This window comes from Mirounga angustirostris, unplaced genomic scaffold (assembly GCF_029215605.1).
Source record: "Mirounga angustirostris isolate CCGP_5_RB_7025 unplaced genomic scaffold, mMirAng1.0.hap1 SCAF_8, whole genome shotgun sequence".
Taxonomy (NCBI): domain Eukaryota; kingdom Metazoa; phylum Chordata; class Mammalia; order Carnivora; family Phocidae; genus Mirounga; species Mirounga angustirostris.
Genome location: NW_026991716.1, coordinates 130,977,529 through 130,999,599, shown reverse-complemented (window position 1 = coordinate 130,999,599; position 22,071 = coordinate 130,977,529). Strand labels below are relative to the sequence as shown.

Sequence of the window (22,071 nt, the reverse complement as noted above, 5' to 3'; positions counted from 1 at the left end):
GGGAAAAAATTCTTACTAATCCTACTCCTCTTGAATGACTAAATTTTAAGACTCTCAAGGCATCCTTTGGGATTATAAAGAAGACTTTTGAAGGTAGTGGGACTTGAGAAATATGAAAAGGAAGTTAAGAGCCCCTAGGTCTGGGCATCAGGATTGCAATTCCAGTTTCTGCAAGGTTTCAGTTCTATTACCATGCAACTGCAATCAACAAACTGGTAACACCCAGCCCCTCCCATGCTGGTTCCTGCTCCCTGGGATGTATGGTGAGAGTAATCACTGTTTGGCTGCATGACTGTTGCTGATCAGGCCAGGTGCTCTAATGACCTAGATTCCTGGTGGTATCATTAAACCCAAGGCCTTTCTTTCTCTTCCTTTGTTATAGCTTCTCAGCAACTCAAAAGAAATAATATTTTGGGGGCTTCAGCTACCTAATGTCCACCTGATGTAATTTCACTTGGGTTCATGAATAATGAAATGAAAGCTGCACTTCAGTGCAAACTTGGCATCTTGCGAACTAAGAATAAAGACATTTCAAAAATAAAGTATGAAGACTTGCTAGACCCATAATAATCTTTCTCTACTTAGGAAAGAGTAAGGAAAATACTAGCGTGAAATCGGTTAATCAATTGCAACATGGCTTTTTAAAATAATGTTTTTATATTACAAGTAAAAAATGCTTATTGTAGGAAGATTAAAATGTACATAAGCAAAAAAATACAATTTAGCCATAATTCTATCACTCAGAGATACTCACTGTTAATATTTTAGAGTACATATGTCCCAAGTTTATACATATTCCTTTCCCTCTATATAGTATGTATATGAATATGCACAATTATGTATGTACCTATGTGTATGTGCATGTGTATGTGAATACACACACACACACAAGAAAGTGTTTACAAGAAACCTTTGACTCAAGCTCTTTCTCCTATCTTATATTCAGAAAAACTAAGAGGCATTTTATGAGCAATGAATGGTATACACATGTGCTAGGAAGAGGACGGGAAGGAAAACCAAGGCTCTTAACAGCATTTGTATTTCTGGGGAAAATGGATCCAAAGTCAGGGATTGTGACTCGGATGTGCTTCATTGGTTCAGTAAACAGATGTGAGAACAAAAGCAGGAAAAAGGAGAAGGGTCCCCGAGCCCCAAAGCCAAGCCAGCACACACTTTGCTTCTCCTGCCCTTCCCTTGGATTTACAAAAATTCAGGAAGGAACACTGCCAGAATAGGCAGCAGAATGGAAAAAGCCCATTTCTGGGATCTACATTCATATACTTCTGTCTTCTCATGCATCTCACGCTGCATCAATAAGTGCCAACCTTAAGATCAAGTATTATAGAGAGAATGGAGGGAGGGGAAATGAACCCCTTCAAATATCTTGTATATAACTGATGAAAACTAACTGAACCATTGTCTTCCTTCTCCAAGATCAGGTTTACTGCCACGCTTTTAAAAATTAAAGGATGTATCTAAGTTTATCACCTACTAATGGTTCACAATATGGGAAAGTTTATCAATTCTTGAAAGCAAAAGTCCCTGGCCATTTTTAAAAACATCCCTTCATAAAGTATCTCATAAAGCTAACACCAGGAAAAATATCAAGATAGTTGCAAACATAAAAATTATGAAGTCTAAGCTGAGCCTCCCTAAATTTATCTTAGCTTGGGACCAACTGTTTTCTTCCACATCAACTATCACATATATTTACCCCCAGAATAGCTGCATTCTGTATTACTACAGAGGAACATCTTTGGATTTTTATTAACATCACTCATCAAACTTCAAAAATAAGCTGAAATAAACCATTACTCACATCGTGGAAACGAATAAAGTATTATCAACCTCTGGGTACATAATAGACTTACTGCTAATAATAGCGATACAGAGAGACACATGGGATATTTTTAAAATAGGTCGTTTTTAAAAACCCACACTCTTCTAAAACACTATAGAACACTCCACAGCATTGAACATGCAGAAGGGAGGATGTAATCACAACAACAAATCACGGGGCACTTAAAATGAAGTAGAATTCTCTGCCTGGTCCTCGGGATGGGTACCAGTTGAAGCACCATCTCCTCCACAATGTCTTCAAGTTTACTCCAGAGCACGGTGCCTGCTCCCTCCTCTCAACTCATTAACGTTATCATCTGAAAGACCCTTCTGTCCCTGTATACTGTTTTGCAACTTCTCCTGCAATTGCTGAGTTGAACTCTTCTGTGGTGTAATACATATTACAACCTTTCCCTCTGTGCACAAGCTGAATTCTTCAGTGGATTTCAGGGTCTCCAGGTTATATATTTTTGCATTTGTGAGGAACTTGAGCAGGGAGGTCTGTGGATGTATACACATGTGCTAGGAAGAGGACGGGAAGGAAAACCAAGGATTGAGTCTCATAAAAGAGAGACCACACTCCTTAGAAGCCAGCTTGGGTGGTGAGAAGGGGAAAAAAATGGTATGTACCCGATAACACAGGTGAGGAAAACACAAATCCCACAAGGGTTTGGTGAAGACGTGGAGCAAATTAACTTAACAAGCACAGGAGCCAGTCAGTGCAAGGGATTGTGCATGAGGTAGAGGAAAAGACAGGGCTGGTATGCAAGCGCTTGTGGAGTGGGACGGGCATCCTTGGAGTAATCGGTAGGCTAGCAATCAAAAACAAAACAAAACAAAACAAAATAAAGAAGAAAACCATCTCTATGGTGACTATGAGGTACCACCATGGCCCTGGTTAACAGTATTGGTAAATGCACTCTTAATACAATGTTCAAATGAATTCCCTTATGAGTAACTCTAAAGTGTCAAAGGAACAAAATGATCATGAAATCTGATTATCTTAAGAAGTGTAATTTCTCTTCTCTGCTGTATAAGGAAAATATTGTATGCGTCACTTAATGAAATATACTAAAGGGGTGCCGCCATTATTTTAAGTCATTGTGCTTAGATTTTAATCATAAAAATTTCATATTTATAAATGTAAGCTAGCCACCCATTCGCTCCGTACTTTCTAATACATGATACATGATTCTGAAACTGCGAAACGAATCAGATAAAAATGACGTTCATTTGGATAAAATTTTAAAACCATACACTCTCTCTCAAAGAAAACAGAACAGGACCTATTGCAGGGAGATATTATAGTTAATAATTAATAATAACTAAGTTGTTTTCTTCTTTTTTTCCCTTATGCCTTAGCAGCTGAAAAAATAAAATCTCTTTCCATTGCAGCTAAAGGAAGATGAAAATGGGGAAAATAATAGGAATACTCTCCCCACTATATTCTCTCTCAAGTCAAGTATTTCTTTCCTTTAAAAATACCAAATCTGGGGCGCCTGGGTGGCTCAGTTGGTTGGGCATCTGCCTTTGGCTCAGGTCATGATCCCGGAGTCCCAGGATCAAGACCCGCATCAGGCTCCCTGCTCAGCAGAGTCTGCTTCTCCCTCTGCCCTTCACCCCACTTTTGCTCTCTCTCTCTTGCTCTCGCTCTCTCTCAAATAAATAAGTAAAATATTTTTAAAAATATCAAATCTGCTCTATAACTTGCACGTGAGCAGAGAATTAACATAATAGCAAGAAAAATTTTACAAAGTAGATGATATATCTATGAAGTAGATTTTTCTTGAATGTTCTTTCTCAATCAAAAAGCCGGGCAAGCTGGCTACAGTATAACCTGTATATATAGACCTGAAACAGTAAAGTATATTATATAGTTCGGAAATGAGGGCGCCTGGGTGGCTCAGTTGGTTAAGCGACTGCCTTCGGCTCAGGTCATGATCCTGGAGTCCCAGGATCGAGTCCCACATCGGGCTCCCTGCTCAGCGGGGAGTCTGCTTCTCCCTCTTACCCTCTTCCCTCTCGTGCTCTCTCTCATTCTCTCTCTCTCAAATAAATAAATAAAATAAAATCTTTATAAAAAAAAAAAGAAATGAGCAGCCGACTTCTCAAAGCATACCTTTCTCTGAATGAGTATCAGAAAAACAGGCCATTCTCTTTAAAAAATACAGCGTTTTAAAGGTATTGACAGCAGCTTTCTATGAAGGAAAGAGAAATTTGGGCAGAATTGGGCCATGGGCCACCACCGGTAGGTTTTGTAAGAACAATGTCAGCACATAATTATGAGGGCTAGTTGATGCCCTTTGAAAAATGTGCCAATTAAAGGCTATCTATAATTTGGGGCAAAATTTTGTGCGAATAGGGCTTTCTAATGGAATTGATATGCTTAACACTGTATATGGGCACAAACTCTACCACTTTAATGGAAACAGTCAATGCCATCACCAGGGCAGAACCACTTAGTAGGGAAATTGGAAATTTAATTTCAATCAAATGAACAAAAAATAGAGAAGAATGCTTGAAGGGGTAGCATAAAAAAACACCAGCGATTAAAAACATTTGGAACCTTTGCTTATCCTTCAAAGGCATTTGTTGCCATGGTTTTTAAAGACCTCTGAAAGCTTCAGCTGTGTCCACAAGAGCTGCCAAGAAATAGGGGTTCTATACTGATTTTGTCAGATGCATTTTGTCTTAATTATCTCCAAGATAAAGATTACTTGGCCAAAGGGGAAAAAAAGGAAGAGCCACTATCATTTCACAGGTAAAAAGACTATGATTTTGCTTTTCTGAGCCCTTCTCCCAATGCATGCGCGCATGTGCATGCACACATCTGATTTCATACTACAGCAATTAGAGTAACAAGCCCTTAAAATTGGTAAGGAGAAGGACATTCTTACATGGAAGGAGGTTTTCAGGTCTTGAATTTCAGGGCTGTGCCTTTTTGTTTGTCTGATGAGACCCAGGAGCTAAATATCTAGCAAATTTACCACTACCTGGGGGTAAGGCCTTTCTTTCAAAAAGTTTCATTACAAATGCTTTCATTTGAAAATTACATGATACTCATATGTGTAACACACTGAAACTCTTCTGCCCTTCAGCCTTACTGGTCTTATTTCTCTGCTGTACAACATGCATGTGACTACAAGATGGAGAGTAAAAATTAGAAGTAGAGAGGCATCTGGGTGGCTCAGTCAGTTACGCATCTACCTTCGGCTCAGGTCGTGATCCCAGGGTCCTGGGATGGAGCCCTGCATCGGGCTCCTTGCTCGGCAGGGAGCCTGCTTCTCCCTCTCCCTCTGCCTGCCCTCCCCCTGCTTGTGCTCTCTCTCTGTCAAATAAATAAAATCTTTTAGAAAAATTAGAAGTAGAAATAATGGAAGGATTAGACAAACTCTGGGTCAGAAATGATGCCTATGGACTTCCATGGTATAAATAATTTGGAAAAAAAAACAACAACCTGTTTTTTATTTGAAAGTCATAAAAATGCTTCTATTTGTTCCTGCTGTTTACTATTTGTACAGCTCTATGTGATGGAACCAGCATGTTCTCTTTTAAATTGTAAGCTCCTGGAGAGCAACATTCGGCCCGTTGGGCTAATTTGTGATTTTCTTCTTTAGAGGGGCCTCAAACATACACTTTTAATAATGAGAGTGTTTCTTACAAGGTTTTGGTAAGATGCAGGGAACTCATAATACATTATTATGAGAATTAAAAGGAAGTTTCTGGAGTTACTTCTCCACTATTAATAATGGGCAACCTTCAGGAAGTAGTTAACCATTCTTTCCACCAAGTTTTGTTAATATATTAATTGAGGGAATTGATTCAAATCCCCACCCCGGGATTGTCTGCAGAGTGCTGATTCTCTTTCTGTAACTGCTGGGTAATTCTGTCCAGACACCCAGCTATCATGTCAAACTCAGTACCTGGAATTGAAGTTACCACAACCCCTCTCTGATTGGCCTTTCTCTTGCTTTTCTCACCTCAGGTGATGACACCATTATTTTCCCTCTGTGTGTGAACCTCTTAACTTCCTTCTCTCCCAGACATCCCATACAGAATCACCTTAAAACCACCTAGATCCTTCCATTATAATATCCTTCAGTCTATTCCCTTTCTTCCTCATTTCACAAATACCCAAAAGTCCAGACTTTTAGCCTGTCTAAACTACTGGAATACCAGCCAACTTAGTCTTCATGCTTCCACTCTCTCCTTCTGTAGTCTCTCCTATATGCCTCTGGCAGGTTAATCTTAATTAAAGTGTGTTCTGTCCTCTCTCTCCCGTGATTGAAAAAGCGTAATGGTTTTGTGTTGCCTGAGGCCCACAAACTGATCCTAACCCTCCTCTCATACTTTTGTTTATGCACTGAGTGATTCCTACAATATGAAGCCTTAATCTGGGCCTTACCTGTGAGGTGCTCACATTCAGTAAGGGAAAGACCCATCTCTCTACACAGACACTCGCAGTCCCAGACAGAGAGGGCCACAGGAGAGAGAGAACTGCTGCATTAACACCAGAGAAGTTTAGATGAGAGTAACTTTTGACTAGAATAGGAAGAGATTTTACAGGTAAGTTTGGGAAGTAACTCCCAGCAAAGAAATGGAATGCTCATATTTGAGTAACAGCAAGTAGTCCAGTATAAAAAAGTTTACTTCAAATGTACAAATAGTGACTTGGAAATCCTTGAACAGTGGTCTTAGGACTCTTCCCTGGGCCATGGAAGTCATTAAAGCATTCTGTAAAAGGTATTGACATGACTAGGGATTTGCCTTAAGAATATTAGTAGACTGGCAGTGCGCAGAATGGCTTGGAAGAAGGAAAACCAAATGAAGCAAATGGTTTAAGTGAAGGAGAAGGCAAAAGTAAACATTAAATTATTTCAATGATCCCAGGGAACGTTAGCAAGAATTGGATGAATGCACATTAAAGAAGTGGTCTCAACAGAGCTACACAACAGTTCTGATGGCAAACATCAGGGCTGAGAAGATGAAGACAGCTGACTCTACGGTTTTCAGGGTGGGTGCCTGAGGAAATAGATACCAACGGCGCTCACCAGGAAGAGTAGCCAGTGTCAGATGAAGACACATGGGAGTCACTAAGAAACCAGGTTGAGGCAGGAGCTCGATGTGGGAGATACCTGCATAGTTGCGACACTTTAGGTCTTAAATATTGTTTCCCTAGGGCTTCCATGACAAAGGACCACAAATGAGTAACTTAACACAACATAAAGTATTGTCTCAGAATTCTGGAGGCTTGTCAGCAGGGCTACACACTCTCTGAAAGCTGCGGGGAACACCACTTTCTTGCCTCTTTCTAGCTTCTCGTTTTTGCCAGCAATCTTCGGTGTTCTTTGGCATGTAGATGCATCCCTCCAATCTCTCTCTGTGGTCTTACAGCATTCTCCTGTCTGTCTCTGCATCCAAATGCCCTTCTTATAAGGACACTAGTCCTACTGGATCAAGGGTCCACCCTACTCCAATATGACTTCAACTAATTATATCTATGGTGACTTATTTGGAAATACCGAGGTACTGGGGGTTAGGACTTCAACATGGCTTTTGGGGAAGCACAATTCAACCCATAAACAGATATGCATGAGACCACCTAGGAAACCGGTTGGAGAAAAGGATGGGGAAGTGAAAGGAAAAGAGACTGTAGATGCTAGGGAATGACAACTTTTTAAAAGCTGAAGAGGAAAAGCAAAGAGGCAGAGAGAGGACAATGAGCCCTCTGTTCTCTCAAGGGTTATTTATCCAGTTTTCCCTGAGCTTTTCTTGGTTTATGCTATTTCACATTTCTGGAATTATTTTCCAAACTGCTGGCTGCCTATGAAAATCCTTCATTTCTTTCTAGGCTTATGGCAAATATACCACTTGTATTAGTCCGCCTCCTGCCAGCCTTACCCAGTGAAATTTCTTCCTTCTCTGAGGTCCTCTAGCAGGTCTTATCTACCATTCTTTAGACTTCTTGTCCTAATCTATTTAGCGGAGATGTGCCCAACACTACTAGAGGTACTGGAGCAACAGTAAACAACAGGGCAGGCCAGACCTGAAATCAGCTTTCACTGAGCTTACATCCAAGTTCAGGCAGGAATATGGGGAAGCAGCACCTGGTACAGATTGACAGTCATCAACCAAATGAACAAATAAGAGAACTTCATTAAGGGTTTAAGGGCCTTAAAGAAAAATAAGGGTAATGGAGTAGAAAAAAAAAAAAAAGAAAAAAACTAGGGGCAAACATCTGTAGGATTACTTTGGCTAGGGTAATCATGGAAGATTCTCTGAAGATACTGACATGACATGGTCTTTTTCTCTGAGAAAGTGATCTTGGGCAGAGATCTGAATGACAAGGAGCCAGCCAAGTAAAGATGCAAGTGTTGCAAACAAAGGGAAAAATGTGCTGAGGTCCTGAGGAAGGAACATGGTTGGTGTATTGGAGGAAGAGAAAGAAGGCCAATATGGCTGGATTATAATGAACAGGGGGAGAAATAAGCAGGACTAAGAGACTGTAGAGTAATATAAGCCATAGGAGGGAATCTGGACTTGAAGTGCAGTGTGAGTTTTAAGGGAAAGACCATATGACATGATGAATACATTTAAAAGATTTCTCCCGCTGTTGCATGGAGACTAGAGGGTAGAGGGGCAAGTTTGGAATATGGAGATCAAAATTTCATATTTTTGTGTGCATATATTTCAAGACTTCAACTTTGAGCTATATCTCTGAACAGATTCCAGAGATAAAATAGCTAGATAATGAGAGAGCAACCACCACTTCTCCCCCATCTGCTGGCCTTTTCCAGGCACGGGTACATATGTCAAGCCAGAAGGTGACTAGAAATATGAAACTAAATGTAAAACCTAATCCATCTTGGAAGACCAAGCACAAAAGGCCTAAGTTCTCTCTTAATACAGCTCTACAAAATGGATGGAGCCAACTAAATGGGCTGAAGTTCAGAAAGTCAGGCTCTGCTTACACTCAGCCACTGTTGGGGGGAGCTATCCAGGGTGCTGGAATGTCAAACCCCCACCACCCACCCCTGACGCTTTCCAAGGCCTAATGGACAAAGCTTGTCAGTTTCCTGGTGGGACCTAATGCCTCACCGCCTTGAACCATAACCAGACTCCACCATGATACCACTCTGATGTCCTTCTGGTCTTAGCTAACCTTTAAGTCAACACCTGCCTGGGCCATATCTGTTTGATCTAATTATATTCTTTGTACATCTGAGAGAGATAATATGAAGTGGCAACATAGTTAGTGGTATACAGATAGGCTTGGGACTCCACTGTACCTCATGAACATTTGAAATAATAATGTCAGAGAAGCAGGGAGCTCAGTGGAGTCTTTTTTCCTTGAGTCCAAGGCGGTACTCAAAGATGGTACCTGTAATCAAATCTACTTATATAACTCATCCAAGGTCTTTGCCTACAACACATCTTAAGAAACACTGCTTCTCCATCTGCAATGATTAACAAGTTCATGTACTATCCCATTTTACCCCTCCCTTAAATAGCATCCTTGACTTTGCTTTAAAAAAAAAAAAAAAGGAGTATGTTCAACTGAAGGCCATTACTCAATTTCTTGAGTAATCAAGTTTATACACTAAGTAGTGGATGAAAATTTGTACGCTTTCAAATCAAACACTTTACCTCTTCAACTAAAACACTTAGAGCACTAGAGTAATCTGATGGATACTCATTTCTATCTCTCTTCTTACATAACAAGAAAAACAGGGACAGCTACAGCATCTTCAGAAGTTTCTACCTGCATGTCAGACCCTTCACTGTCCTTAAATAGGTTTGAGGGTCAGTGTGACTTATAAAGAGCCAAAGAAGTTCAGTAAAACTTTTTAGTTGCATGTTATCAAGACTATGATGAGAAAATGGGACAAGAAACCACTAAACTTGCTCTGGTATTTCCTTTTTATATGCACAAACAAGCCAAATACATAGAAACACCATTGAAGTAAGAAGGAAATAAACTACTTTATTTTTACATAATCAAGAATAAATACATGGCCAAGAATGTCTTTGTTTGATCTAATGGTCAATTAATTTTGTTAATTTCTATTCACAGAATTCCCCAAACTCCCTTTCATCTCCTGGTCTTTGCTCATATGCTCATTCCTGTGAACATCCATCCCTTTCTCCTTCATTCTGCTCATTTGACTCATCCTCCAGACTTAATTTTGAATCAGGAAAACTCCTCAGAGCCTGACTCAACCCTCACCAGGACTGAGTGAAGTCTGGACTCCTATATAAAACCCTTCACTCACCCTCATCTTGGCACATGTCACACTGTTATTTAGTGGCCAGTTTATTTGTGCAACTCTCCCACTACCTTTTAAGGCCTATGAGAATAAGGACCATGTCTTTCTTATAATTGTATCTCCAGGGCCTTCCACAGTGCTTTGCCTAGTAGAGGTAATCAATGAATAAATGAATGAACCCATAAACCGAATCATTTTTAAGGTCCCTCCCTATCTCTAAAAGTTAATATCTCTGCTTCATTTCTATGCTTCTTCTAAAACTGTGGACTCAATATTCACCTCATTTAATAAAGCTTATTTAAGGGCGCCTGGGTGGCTCAGTTGGTTAAGCGACTGCCTTCGGCTCAGGTCATGATCCTGGAGTCCCGGGATCGAGTCCCGCATCGGGCTCCCTGCTCGGCAGGGAGTCTGCTTCTCCCTCTGATCCTCCATCTCATGCTCTCTCTCTCTGTCTCATTCTCTCTCTCAAATAAATAAATAAAATCTTTAAAAAAAAAAAAATTAAAGCTTATTTCAGTGACTTCATACCATAAGAAGTTTCTGAAGCCAGGCAGAAATTGCAGTTTATGCCATTTATATATACAGTAAAATTTTATATAATATAATTTATAGTACAATGAAATCCTACTATTTAGTCTATACATATAAGATGGAGATAAGATATATCTTTTAACCATCAAAGAGTACGCAGAAATTTTCTAAATATCTGAACTTGAGATAATGCCATACCAATAAAATATTTATTTTTATTAGCTCACATTTCCTTCACTATTTTTTTAAGTGCATTATTTTTCTTTACTGTGTTTTTTTGCTCTAATGCCTTAATGCTCAGAGAAAATACTCAGTCTGATGTGAAGTTATATAGTACACTCTTCAATGCTGAACAAACAGGATGAAAATAACTTGTGAGAATATTGGTGTTATTCCTTGAAGAAAAGTCCTTTCTATCTTTAATATTAGTAATTTGACTTTTACAACTGAAAATATTTGTTTTCTTATATTCATCCATTATTTTCCTTATCTTTATCATATAATAGCACTTTATCCCTATCCTGACTTACTCTCTAATTATATCATAAGAACAAGTACCTTTGCCTCCCCAATAAATTTCCCAAATAAATTCCAAATTTTGTGGGATTACAGATTATATCTTACACATATTTTGATTTCTCTCAGAACATCTTGCACAGGTACAGAGTAAGTTTTTAATAAACATGAATAGTCAAAACTTTAGATTTAGAAACAATCTATTCCCTTCCCATACATTAAATCAAAGATCAGCAAATTATGGCTCCCACGTCAGTTCTGGTCTGCTTTTGTATATAGTTTTATTGGCATACACCCACTTACTTATATATTGTCTATGGTTCCTTATAGGCCACAATGTCAGGGCTGAGTAGTTGCAACAAGGACTACAAAGCCTAAAACAGTTACTATCTGGCCTTTTACAAAAAAAAAAAAAAAAAAAATGCTGCTGAAAGTTGCTCTCAATCATTTTTATAGATGAGAGAACTGTCTCAGATAAATGACTTATCCAAGTTTGTAGTTGAATGTGTTCACTAAATCTACCTCTGTCAGATGATTTGTCAATACCAGATTAAATGTTTGGTGAAAATAATGCTATTTTAGAATACATAAAAGCAAATAAAAAGTAATATCACAAATGAAGACGGTTGTTGAAAGACCTCTGGGGGCTTATGCTAACCTAAACCAAATAGAAATATCGTTTTTCTAAATTAAGATAGTATTAAGTGGTAAAATTAAATAATCTATGTTGCTTTAACACATATGTGTGTATATATACATATCCATGTGTATATTTATTTATTTATATCTCTATTTCTTTGTGTGTGTACATGTATGTATATTAACAAAAATTTACTATCAGAGAATATCATTAATTTTATTAAAAAATCCAACAAAAAAGTACAAATCTTACAGTAGGTTTCTAAAAGATGTTGAAAGTAATAACTGTCAAAAGCTGCTTTTAAGATGGACGAAGACAAATAAATAAATAAATAAAATGGACCAAGACAAAGTTAATTCAGCTAACCTAAACTCCTGTCAGACTGCTACTCCTGTCAGACAAAGGATTTTTACCATAGATACTTTAGGTAGTAGAAATGATTTATGTTTCCCCCAGGGCATCCTATAAAATGCAACAATACAGACATTCCTGGAGTACAAATAAACTGGAGCTGACAGTAGAAGGGAGAAGCTGCTCTTGGTAAGCCACATACAAAAGAGGATCCAGGCACACAGGTGAATGAACTGTTACAAGTAAATACTTACTAACCACTTCTACTGATAATATGTCCCTATTACAGGTCACCAGCTATTGAGTCTTCTCATTTTAGCGAAAGTGATATCATCCACTGAGACAACAAAGAGATGGAGGAAGAGCAAGGGAAGAACCTGTCAAGTTAGAATAGGTGCAAAGAACTGCTGGTCTGGAGCAAAGATCAGAACAGAATGCATATCTGCACACAGCCAAGGTGGAAAAGTAATAATGTAGAGACAACTCATCTTACATGGTATCATATAAGCCTAGCTGCCTGCAACAAATGAATACCCACCTGCCATCCCCTAATCAGGGCACAGACCTCTCCAGACCCAGCTATTAAAGTCCCCTTCCTGTAGAGTTGCTCAAGACTGCTTGGATCGTGCCAATGCAGGAAGCAGAATTATTCAGCTACAACCGCCCTGGTCTCTTCGTCAACTCTCTCTCCTGAGAACTTTGCTTTTCTCCATGTTTCTACCCGACATACTAGTGGACCTACCAGGTATTAGAGTTTTCTTCTCCAAAGGACTGCTCATATGCCTTCCTTTTTCAGTTGCTTACCCTCAGGATTAAAAATGGAATATGTTGTTTTCGACACGCTATTACCTTGAATACTTCTCTTGAAGAAGGCCTTACAGCCCTCACAGGACCAGACGCCATAATGGTAGCCTGAGGCAAAGTCATTGCACACTGCACAGTAGCGGGTCTCCTTGGCAGACTCCACAGCCATGCTCCCCTTGTCACTGGTACTGGCCAATCTCTCTCTGCCACCCTGGCGCCGATTGTCTGAGTTTGGCCTGGTGGGGGGGGGGGGAAAGCAGGAGAAAATAAAAACAGTGAATCTATTAACATTAGAAAAGCAAAACAAGTATGCTCTTCTAAAGAATAAGAGGCTTGGGCGATGCAGCAGATCCACTTTATTCTGACATTTTGAAATAATGAATCATAATGTAAGCTAATCTTTCATTACCTCTTGCCGGCTGTTACAGCAAAAGGTGTTTGCCTATGATATCAACCTTGAGGGGAAACTGTTTATTGCAAACTTGCTCAAGAAATGGACTGCCTACACCAGAATATATTATCTAGAAAAATGACAAGATGAAATTAACTGGTTTTTAATAGACTTACACTTTTTTTTTCAGGGATTCACAATTAATGCAGAACTATTAGAGACCAATGCTCATTCCAATTCTAGACACACTAAGTACCTTTAGGAAATAGAGACAAAGTAAAAAGCAGCTGGAGCATCTGAAACTCAAATGAACTGATGAGCAACATAGAACATGTATAGAAAGATAACAATTCAAATTTTTATGTGACTGTTACCATGTAACCCTAGATATCAGTTTTTATAACTTGTCTATAATTTAAGGGTGCCATTCAATACTCAATACTCCTCTTTAAGAGCATGTAGAATAAGAAGAGCAGAGAAACACAGATGATGACTCCAACCTTATAAAAAGTTCATAGAGGAAGCATATCCCAGAAAGAAACCTGAGAATTAACAGTAAGTTCTGGGAGAATGCAGGAAATGGAGAAGTAAAAAGTTTTAAGGAAGTAGAAAGCTTTCAGAAGGAAGAGTGACTGACAGTGCGAAATGGAGCAGAGAAGTCCAATAAAGCAAGGACTGATGACATAGAAGTAGGATTTGACAAAGAGGAACCTTAGCAAGGAGTTTTGGTAGAGATGTACAAGCACAAGCCAAAATCCAGTGGGTGGGAAAGAGAATGGAGTAGGAGGAAATGAAAATGAGTGAAGACCATTCCTTTGAGAACTTAGATGAGAACGGGTAAAGAAAGAGATGGGGTGGGGTGGTTGCTCAAGAACATAAAGATTAAAAAAAGGATTTTCAGAATGGAAGTGGAAGCCTCACCTAGACTGAAAGAAATGGGCAAAAGAGAGGGAAGAGTTGGGGGTACAGAGAAGGGCAGAACAGAACAAAGTCCAGGGAAGTGTAGCAGTTGGGATTCAAGACACAGGTAGAAGGAACAGCCTCAACAAAGACACCTTGAAGAAGACAGAGAAAAAAGAGCTAAGAAAAGGAGCAAATGAGATGAAGTTTGCATCTCTCATTTAACCAGTATAAGATCAGAACTTAGATCAAGGATTTGCTAGGCATGTGCAACCGAATAAAAGCAGTGGAAGAGAAATGAGGGTGCATGGTCAGAGCCCAGCACAGTGCCTGTTATGTAGTTGGCACTCAATAATATATTTAAATGCGGGGCGCCTGGGTGGCTCAGTTGGTTAAGCGACTGCCTTCGGCTCAGGTCATGATCCCGGAGTCCTGGGATCGAGTCCCACATCGGGCTCCCTGCTCGGCGGGGAGCCTGCTTCTCCCTCCGACCCTATCCCCTCTCATGCTGTTTCTCTCTCTCTCTCTCAAATAAATAAATAAAATCTTAAAAAATAATAATAATAATAATATATTTAAATGAACTCATAGAATGTTTCAGAGTGTATAGGAAAAAAAGAAAAGTTGAAAGATACTGGAAGGATAGATGGAGTAAAGATACCAAAAAAAAAAAGAAAGAAAGAAAGAAAGAAAAGAAAAGAAAAGAAAAGAAAAGAAGGAAAAAAAAAGCTGGAACACCTGTGGCTCAGCCTCTGACTTCAGCTCAGGTCATGATCTCAGGATACTGGGATCCAGCCCCACTGTTGGGCTCCTCACTCAGCACGGAGTCTGCTTGTCTCTATGCCCCTCTCCCTGTTTGTACTCTCTCTCTCAAATAAATAAATAAAATCTTAAAAAAAGAATAAAAAATAAATTTTAAAAAACCAACCTAGGATGAGATAAAATGAATTTAAGATAGAGTCTCCAGGGTCTCTGATTAAAGAAACTCATGCTTCCTGCTTCTACTCCCCACCCCAATAACGAGACCACACTGACTTTTTCACTGGCCCTCCCTTTCACAAGCCCTGTCTTTCCTTTTAGCTCAAATTTTATGACTCTTTCCTATTCTGATCACTCATTGGTATTGTCCACAGTTTTGTGGCAGTGATTCTCAAACAATACTTGCCATAACACTCACAAAATACCAGCTCCTTGCATTAAGCACGTCTGACTTGGCCGATTTTTTCCATTCTAAATGACACAGCTCTTACTTTGACAGCCTCAAATGGAAGTTCTTTATTTTTTAATATCTTTAGAGAGCACGGGCTTGCAGTTTTCAGTTCCAGTTCATATTCTTCTGCCTATCCCCTTCCATTTCATCACAATGCTGTTGAACTCCCCTCTCCCCAATCAACCTCAATCTTGTACTGTTCGTTTACTAACATCTTATGATGATTCAAGTCAGTAGGAAGCAGCTGTGAATATTTAACTATAGGAGCTTAGGGCCTTTGCGGGGCAGTGTGGTTAGCAAGCTGGACACTGACAGTTTCGAGGCCTTATCAATCTTAAGTACTGCAGCCTCAATACCCAGCTCAGGGCCCAGCCCGTAGCAGACATTCCATACACATTTGTTGAATGAAGGAAGGAAGGAAGGAGTGAATGATATATGCATGGACAAAAGTTCCAAAGTATCAAGCATCTTCCACCCATCGCTGCATAATAAAATACTGCAAATTTTAAAACTGTGGTAGGATAAATATAACATAAAATTTATCATCTTAATTTTTTAGTGTAGAGTTCAATAATGTTAAGTTATTCACATCAGTGTTAACCAATCTCCAGAGCTTTTCCATCTCACAAAACTGAAACTTCACACCCATTCAACAACTCCCCATTTCCTCCTCCCCCCGGGCCCTGGCAACCACCATCTACTTTCAATCTCTATGCACTTGACTACTCTAGATAATTCATATAAGTGGAATAATATACTAATTGCCTTTTTGTAAATGGTTTATTTCACTTAAGCATAATGCCCTCAAGGTTCAGCCATGTTGTAGTATGGTCAGAACTGCCTTTCTTTTTAAGGCTGAATAATATTACATTGTACATATTTACCATATTTTGTTTATCCATTCATCCACCAATAGACAATGGACATTTGGGCTGCTTCCATATTTTGAATAATGCTGCTATTAACATGGATGTTCAAATATCTCTGTGGAAGTCTGCTTTCAATTCATCTGGATATATACCCAGAAGTGGGATTGCTGGATCATATAGTAGTTCTATTTTTAATTTTGTGAAGAACTGTCATATTGTTTTCCACAGTAACTGCACTATTTTACATTCCCACCAACAATGCACAAGGGTTCCAATTTCTCTGCACCCTTCCCAACATATGTTTTTTTCTGTTTTGTTTTGTTTTGTTTTGTTTTGTTTAATAGCAGCCATCCAAATGGGTTTGAGGTAATCACTGCATCTTAAGGTCACTTCTCTTACCAACCATTCCTAATCCTCACCCTGGTAATAATTTATTCCTGTTCCGAACTCAATGGCCAGTTTTTCTTTACTTCTACCACTTGCTACATTCTTACTGCTTCAGTTGTATATTCGTGTGTCTCCATTGCTGCTAAGTTGCTCATGTCTTACTCATCTTTGGAACCCCAATTGTTTATAGCATAGTGCCTCATCCAAAATAGAGACTCAATAGATATTGATATCAAATGAATTAATCAATGACTGAATCAATAAAGTGATCATTTTTACAATATAAATGGAATACGTAAATATTGTTTTTAAAAGTACTGGTAAAAAATTTAACAGCAAAAGCTCATTTTCCCCAGATCTCACAGAGATTTATGCTACCAGCAAAATGCCTTCCATCTACACTTTATCTTTGAGATGTCCCTGGAATACTGAAAATCTACTGCAGGCATAGAGCATAAAACCAGAAGGCCTCAAAAAAAGAAGAGAGGAAATTACACAGGCCATATTTCCTTTCCATAAAGGAACTTTTTTATCCAACTTGGAAAATCATATATGTAACATTGTCAGTTATCATTTTGGCTCAACCCTGCTCTATGAATGCTCCTAAACAGGAGGAGGAGTCACGAAAAATATAATCCAGATCAACCTAAAAGGCAAGTGAGATCTTCTCATTGTCTGCAAGGCCCTGTGGCACCTTGAAACATGTTCAGGTTTTCTGGAATATCCATTAGGCCAAGGCAATTTGGTACAACTGCCTCCAGACTGAGATCTGTGTCCCTAGGATGCAGACTAACTTGGCCTCATCCTCTGTAGTGGAAAGGAACAGAGTGGAAGGTGTCTGTGCCTGGACTCAGACCAAGCCACAAGGGCAGGCCAGGCACTGACCTGCGGTTAGATCAGCCCTCAGGGATGAGCCTCATTAGAGGTCCCAGACTCATCTCTTCCAGCTTCCCTCTCCCCAGCCTAGCCCAACTGCATCTGTCAAAGACATGGCACTTTGGCTTCATGCTTCTTTGGTAGGAAATATTTATACCATGTTTAGGGCAATCTTTCTTCCTCTCAGTCAGCCTCAAAGGCCTTTTGGCTTCTCCTTATTTTCATAGAAACTAAATTAACTACTCTCATTTTCATGATCTAAATGTCATCAGGTTTTGCTTCCCTTATCTCTTTATTCTAGGTGAAAATTTAACTAATTCTTTAGCCAATTTGCTAAAACATCTCTCTTTATAAAATTATTTTTTTAAGATTTTATTTATTGGGTGCCTGAGTGGCTCAGTTGGTTAAGCGACTGCCTTCGGCTCAGGTCATGATCCTGGAGTCCCTGGATCGAGTCCCGCACCGGGCTCCCTGCTCGGCAGGGAGCCTGCTTCTGCCTCTGACCCTCCCCCCTCTCATGTGCTCTCTCTCTCTCATTCTCTCTGTCTCAAATAAATAAATAAAATCTTTAAAAAAAAAAGATTTTATTTATTTATTTATTAGAGAGCGAGCGAGAAAGAAACAGCATGAGAGGGCAGAGGGTCAGAGGGAGAAGCAGGCTCCCAGCTGAGCCGGGAGCCTGATGCGGACTTGATCCCAGGACCCTGGGATCATGACCTGAGCCGAAGGCAGACACTTAACCATCTGAGCCACCCAGGTGCCCTTGGGGATAGCTCTTTTTTTTTTTTTTAAGATTTTATTTATTTATTTGAGAGAGAGAGAATGAGAAAGAGAGCACATGAGAGGGGGGAGGGTCTGAGGGAGAAGCAGACTCCCCGCCGAGCAGGGAGCCCGATGCGGGACTCGATCCCAGGACTCCGGGATCATGACTTGAGCCAAAGGCAGTCGCTTAACCAACTGAGCCACCCAGGCGCCCGTCTCTTTATAAAATTCTTATCCCTTTCTCACTGAATTGTCAACAAACCTCTATAGTTTCTCATCTTGGACATATCCTCACAAGACTCAGATAAGAAGTTGACTAGTTTACCAAGTTAGATGTTCTTCAGCCTTACAGGTATGTTTAAAGATTCTCTAAAAAGAAGTAAGGTGGAAGCTTAAGCAAAAAATAGAGGGATGTTCTGTCAGTGACTGAACACACTGCAGCTCTGAGGCACGCAAGGGCTTAGGAACAAAGTGATGGCAGAGAAAAGGCAGAAGCATGAGAGATCAGACAACAAGAGAAAACCTCACTGCACCTATGGAAACTGCAAACTCAACTGACTAGATTTAGTTACCTTTTCATTACATCCAGTGACTACTAAATATTTCCCAATGGGTGCCCCACTGATATTATATATTCAATATGATGAAGAGAGAATTCTGAAGGCATTCATCTTGGGTCCAGAAAGTGGACTCTCTTAGACCAAGTCATAACAGGGCATAACCAAAGTGCATTTATCAAGAAGATTTTCATTAATCAAAGAGTTTGAAGCTCAACATAATCAAATACTGTTGGTTTTCCAAACATAAACCATGGTACCAGCCAATCCAAAGGCATTATTCACCTGATGAATCAAGAATTTTTAAAAAAATGTTTAAAGCCTTGGTTTCTAGAGGAAACATTTTTGCAAAGCTAAGTGAAAAGAACAAACAGATGTCCACTCCCTAGAGATGTGGGGTAATTATGTGCTAGTGTGATAACCTCATGAAATTCTAATCCCCAAATCAAATCCCCAAAGTTATATGCACCCAAAGTGCCTTACACTTTTTCTTGATGGCACTTACCACAATTTCCCGTCCTATACTTGAGTGATTATTGACAAATATATGTTCCCCCTAATAAACAGTAAATTCTAGGAAGGCAGGGATCACATCTCATTTGCTCCCAATTTTAATTGACGCACATTTAGGTCCTTGATGAAAATTTGCTAAATGTACCTCTTCCATCTAATCCATCACCAAATTATATCAGTTATTTCTTCAAAACACTATGCCTATCTTCCTTTGCATTCCTTGTTTTCGCCATTCTTGCCTAAGACATAAATAACCCTACATCTGAATTACTAAGAGTAGTCTCCTGCCTCTCACAAGTCCTCAAACTCAGCCGACCTGCCACTGTCAAAAGAATGGTCACAAAATATAACTTTCATCTTTCAATAACTTTTCATTACATATATCTGAGGGTCATTACCTTTTGGGGGCGTCAGGGACTTGTTTGATAGGCAAGACTCTGAAACTGTCTTTTCTAGAAAACACATACAAACGAACTCTCAAACTTGTGCCTATTAATTCTGGGGGCATGATAAACCAGGAAAATAAAATTTTAAAATTTTATTTTTAAAATCATCGACATATAGAATTAAGCTCAAATTCTTGAATTCCCTGCTCCAACCAGTATTGGTCCCTCTATAGCTCCCTGAGCAAAATTTTATCAACTCCACTTGAGAAATTGCTCATACTACATTCTCTGCAGTCTCTGCTTCCCATCAGCCATCACATCTCATCTATCATAGAAAACTAAGCTTTAGTTCCCCCATCTTCCATGAGGCTTATCCTAAGTATTCCAACTCACACTGGTTCAACTTTGAATTCCTACAGCACTTCAAGTCTTCACCACTTCTCTGGACACTGGATTCTCATCTCTCTGGCAACTACTCTACGCCTGTTTCCTTTGCAGTATTTTCTTCCTCTACCAGGCTCCTAAATGTCAGTGTTTCTCAGGGTTCTGCCCTCAGCCCTCTGTCATCCTTAGCTGACATTTTCTTTATGGCAATCTTAGCCATGTGTGTGGTCACACTCAACGGTCATCTCTCTGCTATATATATAAATATGAATGGGCATAAGTTAGTGACGGTTTGTGCCTAGGACCAGAACTTACCTGTGAGTATTACCACACTCTCTGAAGGTTTGTGTTTGAATTTTAATATAATCTCTATTTATTTTCCATGGCAGTAAATAGACATTCTTAAAAAAAAAAAAAAAAAAGGTACAAGTTGATCTCAAATGGTAGAGAATTTCAGCTTCTGGTTCAAAGCTCTGCCCAAAGTTCAAACCACACCCTGGATTTCTGGAAGACCAGCAAGACCCCTGGCCTAATAAGATAAGGGGAGCTGGGAGAGTAGGCAAGCGAAGTTCCACAGGCCATTAATGTTTGTGGCGGGCACTACTATTAAGTGCCTTATGGGTCATTGATCCACTTAACCCTCAAACTAACCCAAGTAGTACTATTATAAGTGTTCTTGTTTTAGAAATGAGGTGACCAAGGTACAGAGGGACAAGGAGTTCACCGAAGTCATACAATCAAGCAACAGTGGAGTCAAGGTATCAGGCAGGCTGATCCCTGAGCCCGGGACTCCCAAGAGAGAATGGAATCCTTGGGAACTCCACCCAAAGGTAGTGAGAGCCAAAGGCAGAGTATGTCACATGCTCTGGGAACAAAATCCTTACCTCAGATATCATCCCGAATCTCATAAATAATAATCCTACTTGAAATTGCCCCCAATTATTTATTACCCGGCCAATAATAGTTTTTTAAAGGAAAACGCTAATCCAATTTCTAGTGCAAAGGTTGAGAACTCTGTTGAGTTCCATGGAAAGAGAGTTTAATGGAGCTGACAACCATACAGGAGAATAGCTGGATGAAAGTTTGAATATTTCCTTAAGATAGGATTACAGAACATATCTATTTTAACTTATCAACAAATGAAAAGTGATGTGTTGTTAATGTTCATATATAAGAGTTCTGAAATTCTGCACAAAGAACATTAGCATTCACCCTTCAAAATGTAAGGCTCTCTATAAAATGTCAAGAGGTTTTCCCACTCACTTAAGAAAAATATCTTCACCCCAAAATACAAGCAAGTGTTGATTTTCCACACTAATGGGAAACAAGAATCACCTGGCATAAAGTTCCTTAAAACCCCATTTAGTCAATATCTTTGCATCTGTGCTCGGTTACTAATGTGTAACCAAATGACCTGATTTGAGTTTCCTCACCTCTCCTTTCTCTATTCACACCAACCTGTTGCAAGTGCTAATGAACGGTGAGGCCAAGAAGCCCAAAGTGAGAAGATGCAAGAAACAAGGCATGTGGATGACACAAAAGAGATAAGTCAAGAGAGGAGTTGTGGTTTGACACAACACCTTCTTAAAACAAGTCTGACTTCCAGCCTAATTTCCACACAAAATATGACATATATTAGGAGGATAATAATCTACTCATATGCAGAAATACTAAGAAATTCATTCATTCATTCAACAGCATGGCATAAGCATCTACTCGCTGCCAGTCAGGGAGTATAGGAGGGCAAAGGACAGGAGAGGGGACGGGCAGGGACAGCAAGACGGGGAACAGAAGGAAGAGGAGGATCCTCTCTGCCCTTGGGAAGCAGACAACTCAAGGAGGGAGACGTGGGACTCTGGGAAACACAGTCCTGCTCTAACACTGGCCT

General features: G+C 39.6%; 1 protein-coding gene across 6 annotated transcripts in view; it reads right to left on the bottom strand.

Annotated features, from left to right (window-relative positions):
* ESR1 (estrogen receptor 1) overlaps nucleotides 1–22,071 on the bottom strand; it is a 381,963-nt gene that overhangs the window by 228,996 nt on the left and 130,896 nt on the right. For all 6 annotated transcript variants that reach the window (XM_045865762.3, XM_045865760.3, XM_064598228.1 and 3 more), the window contains exon 3: nucleotides 12,994–13,184. In XM_045865762.3, coding sequence (XP_045721718.1) covers nucleotides 12,994–13,184 — 191 coding nt within the window. The remainder of the gene's footprint in view (nucleotides 1–12,993; nucleotides 13,185–22,071) is intronic.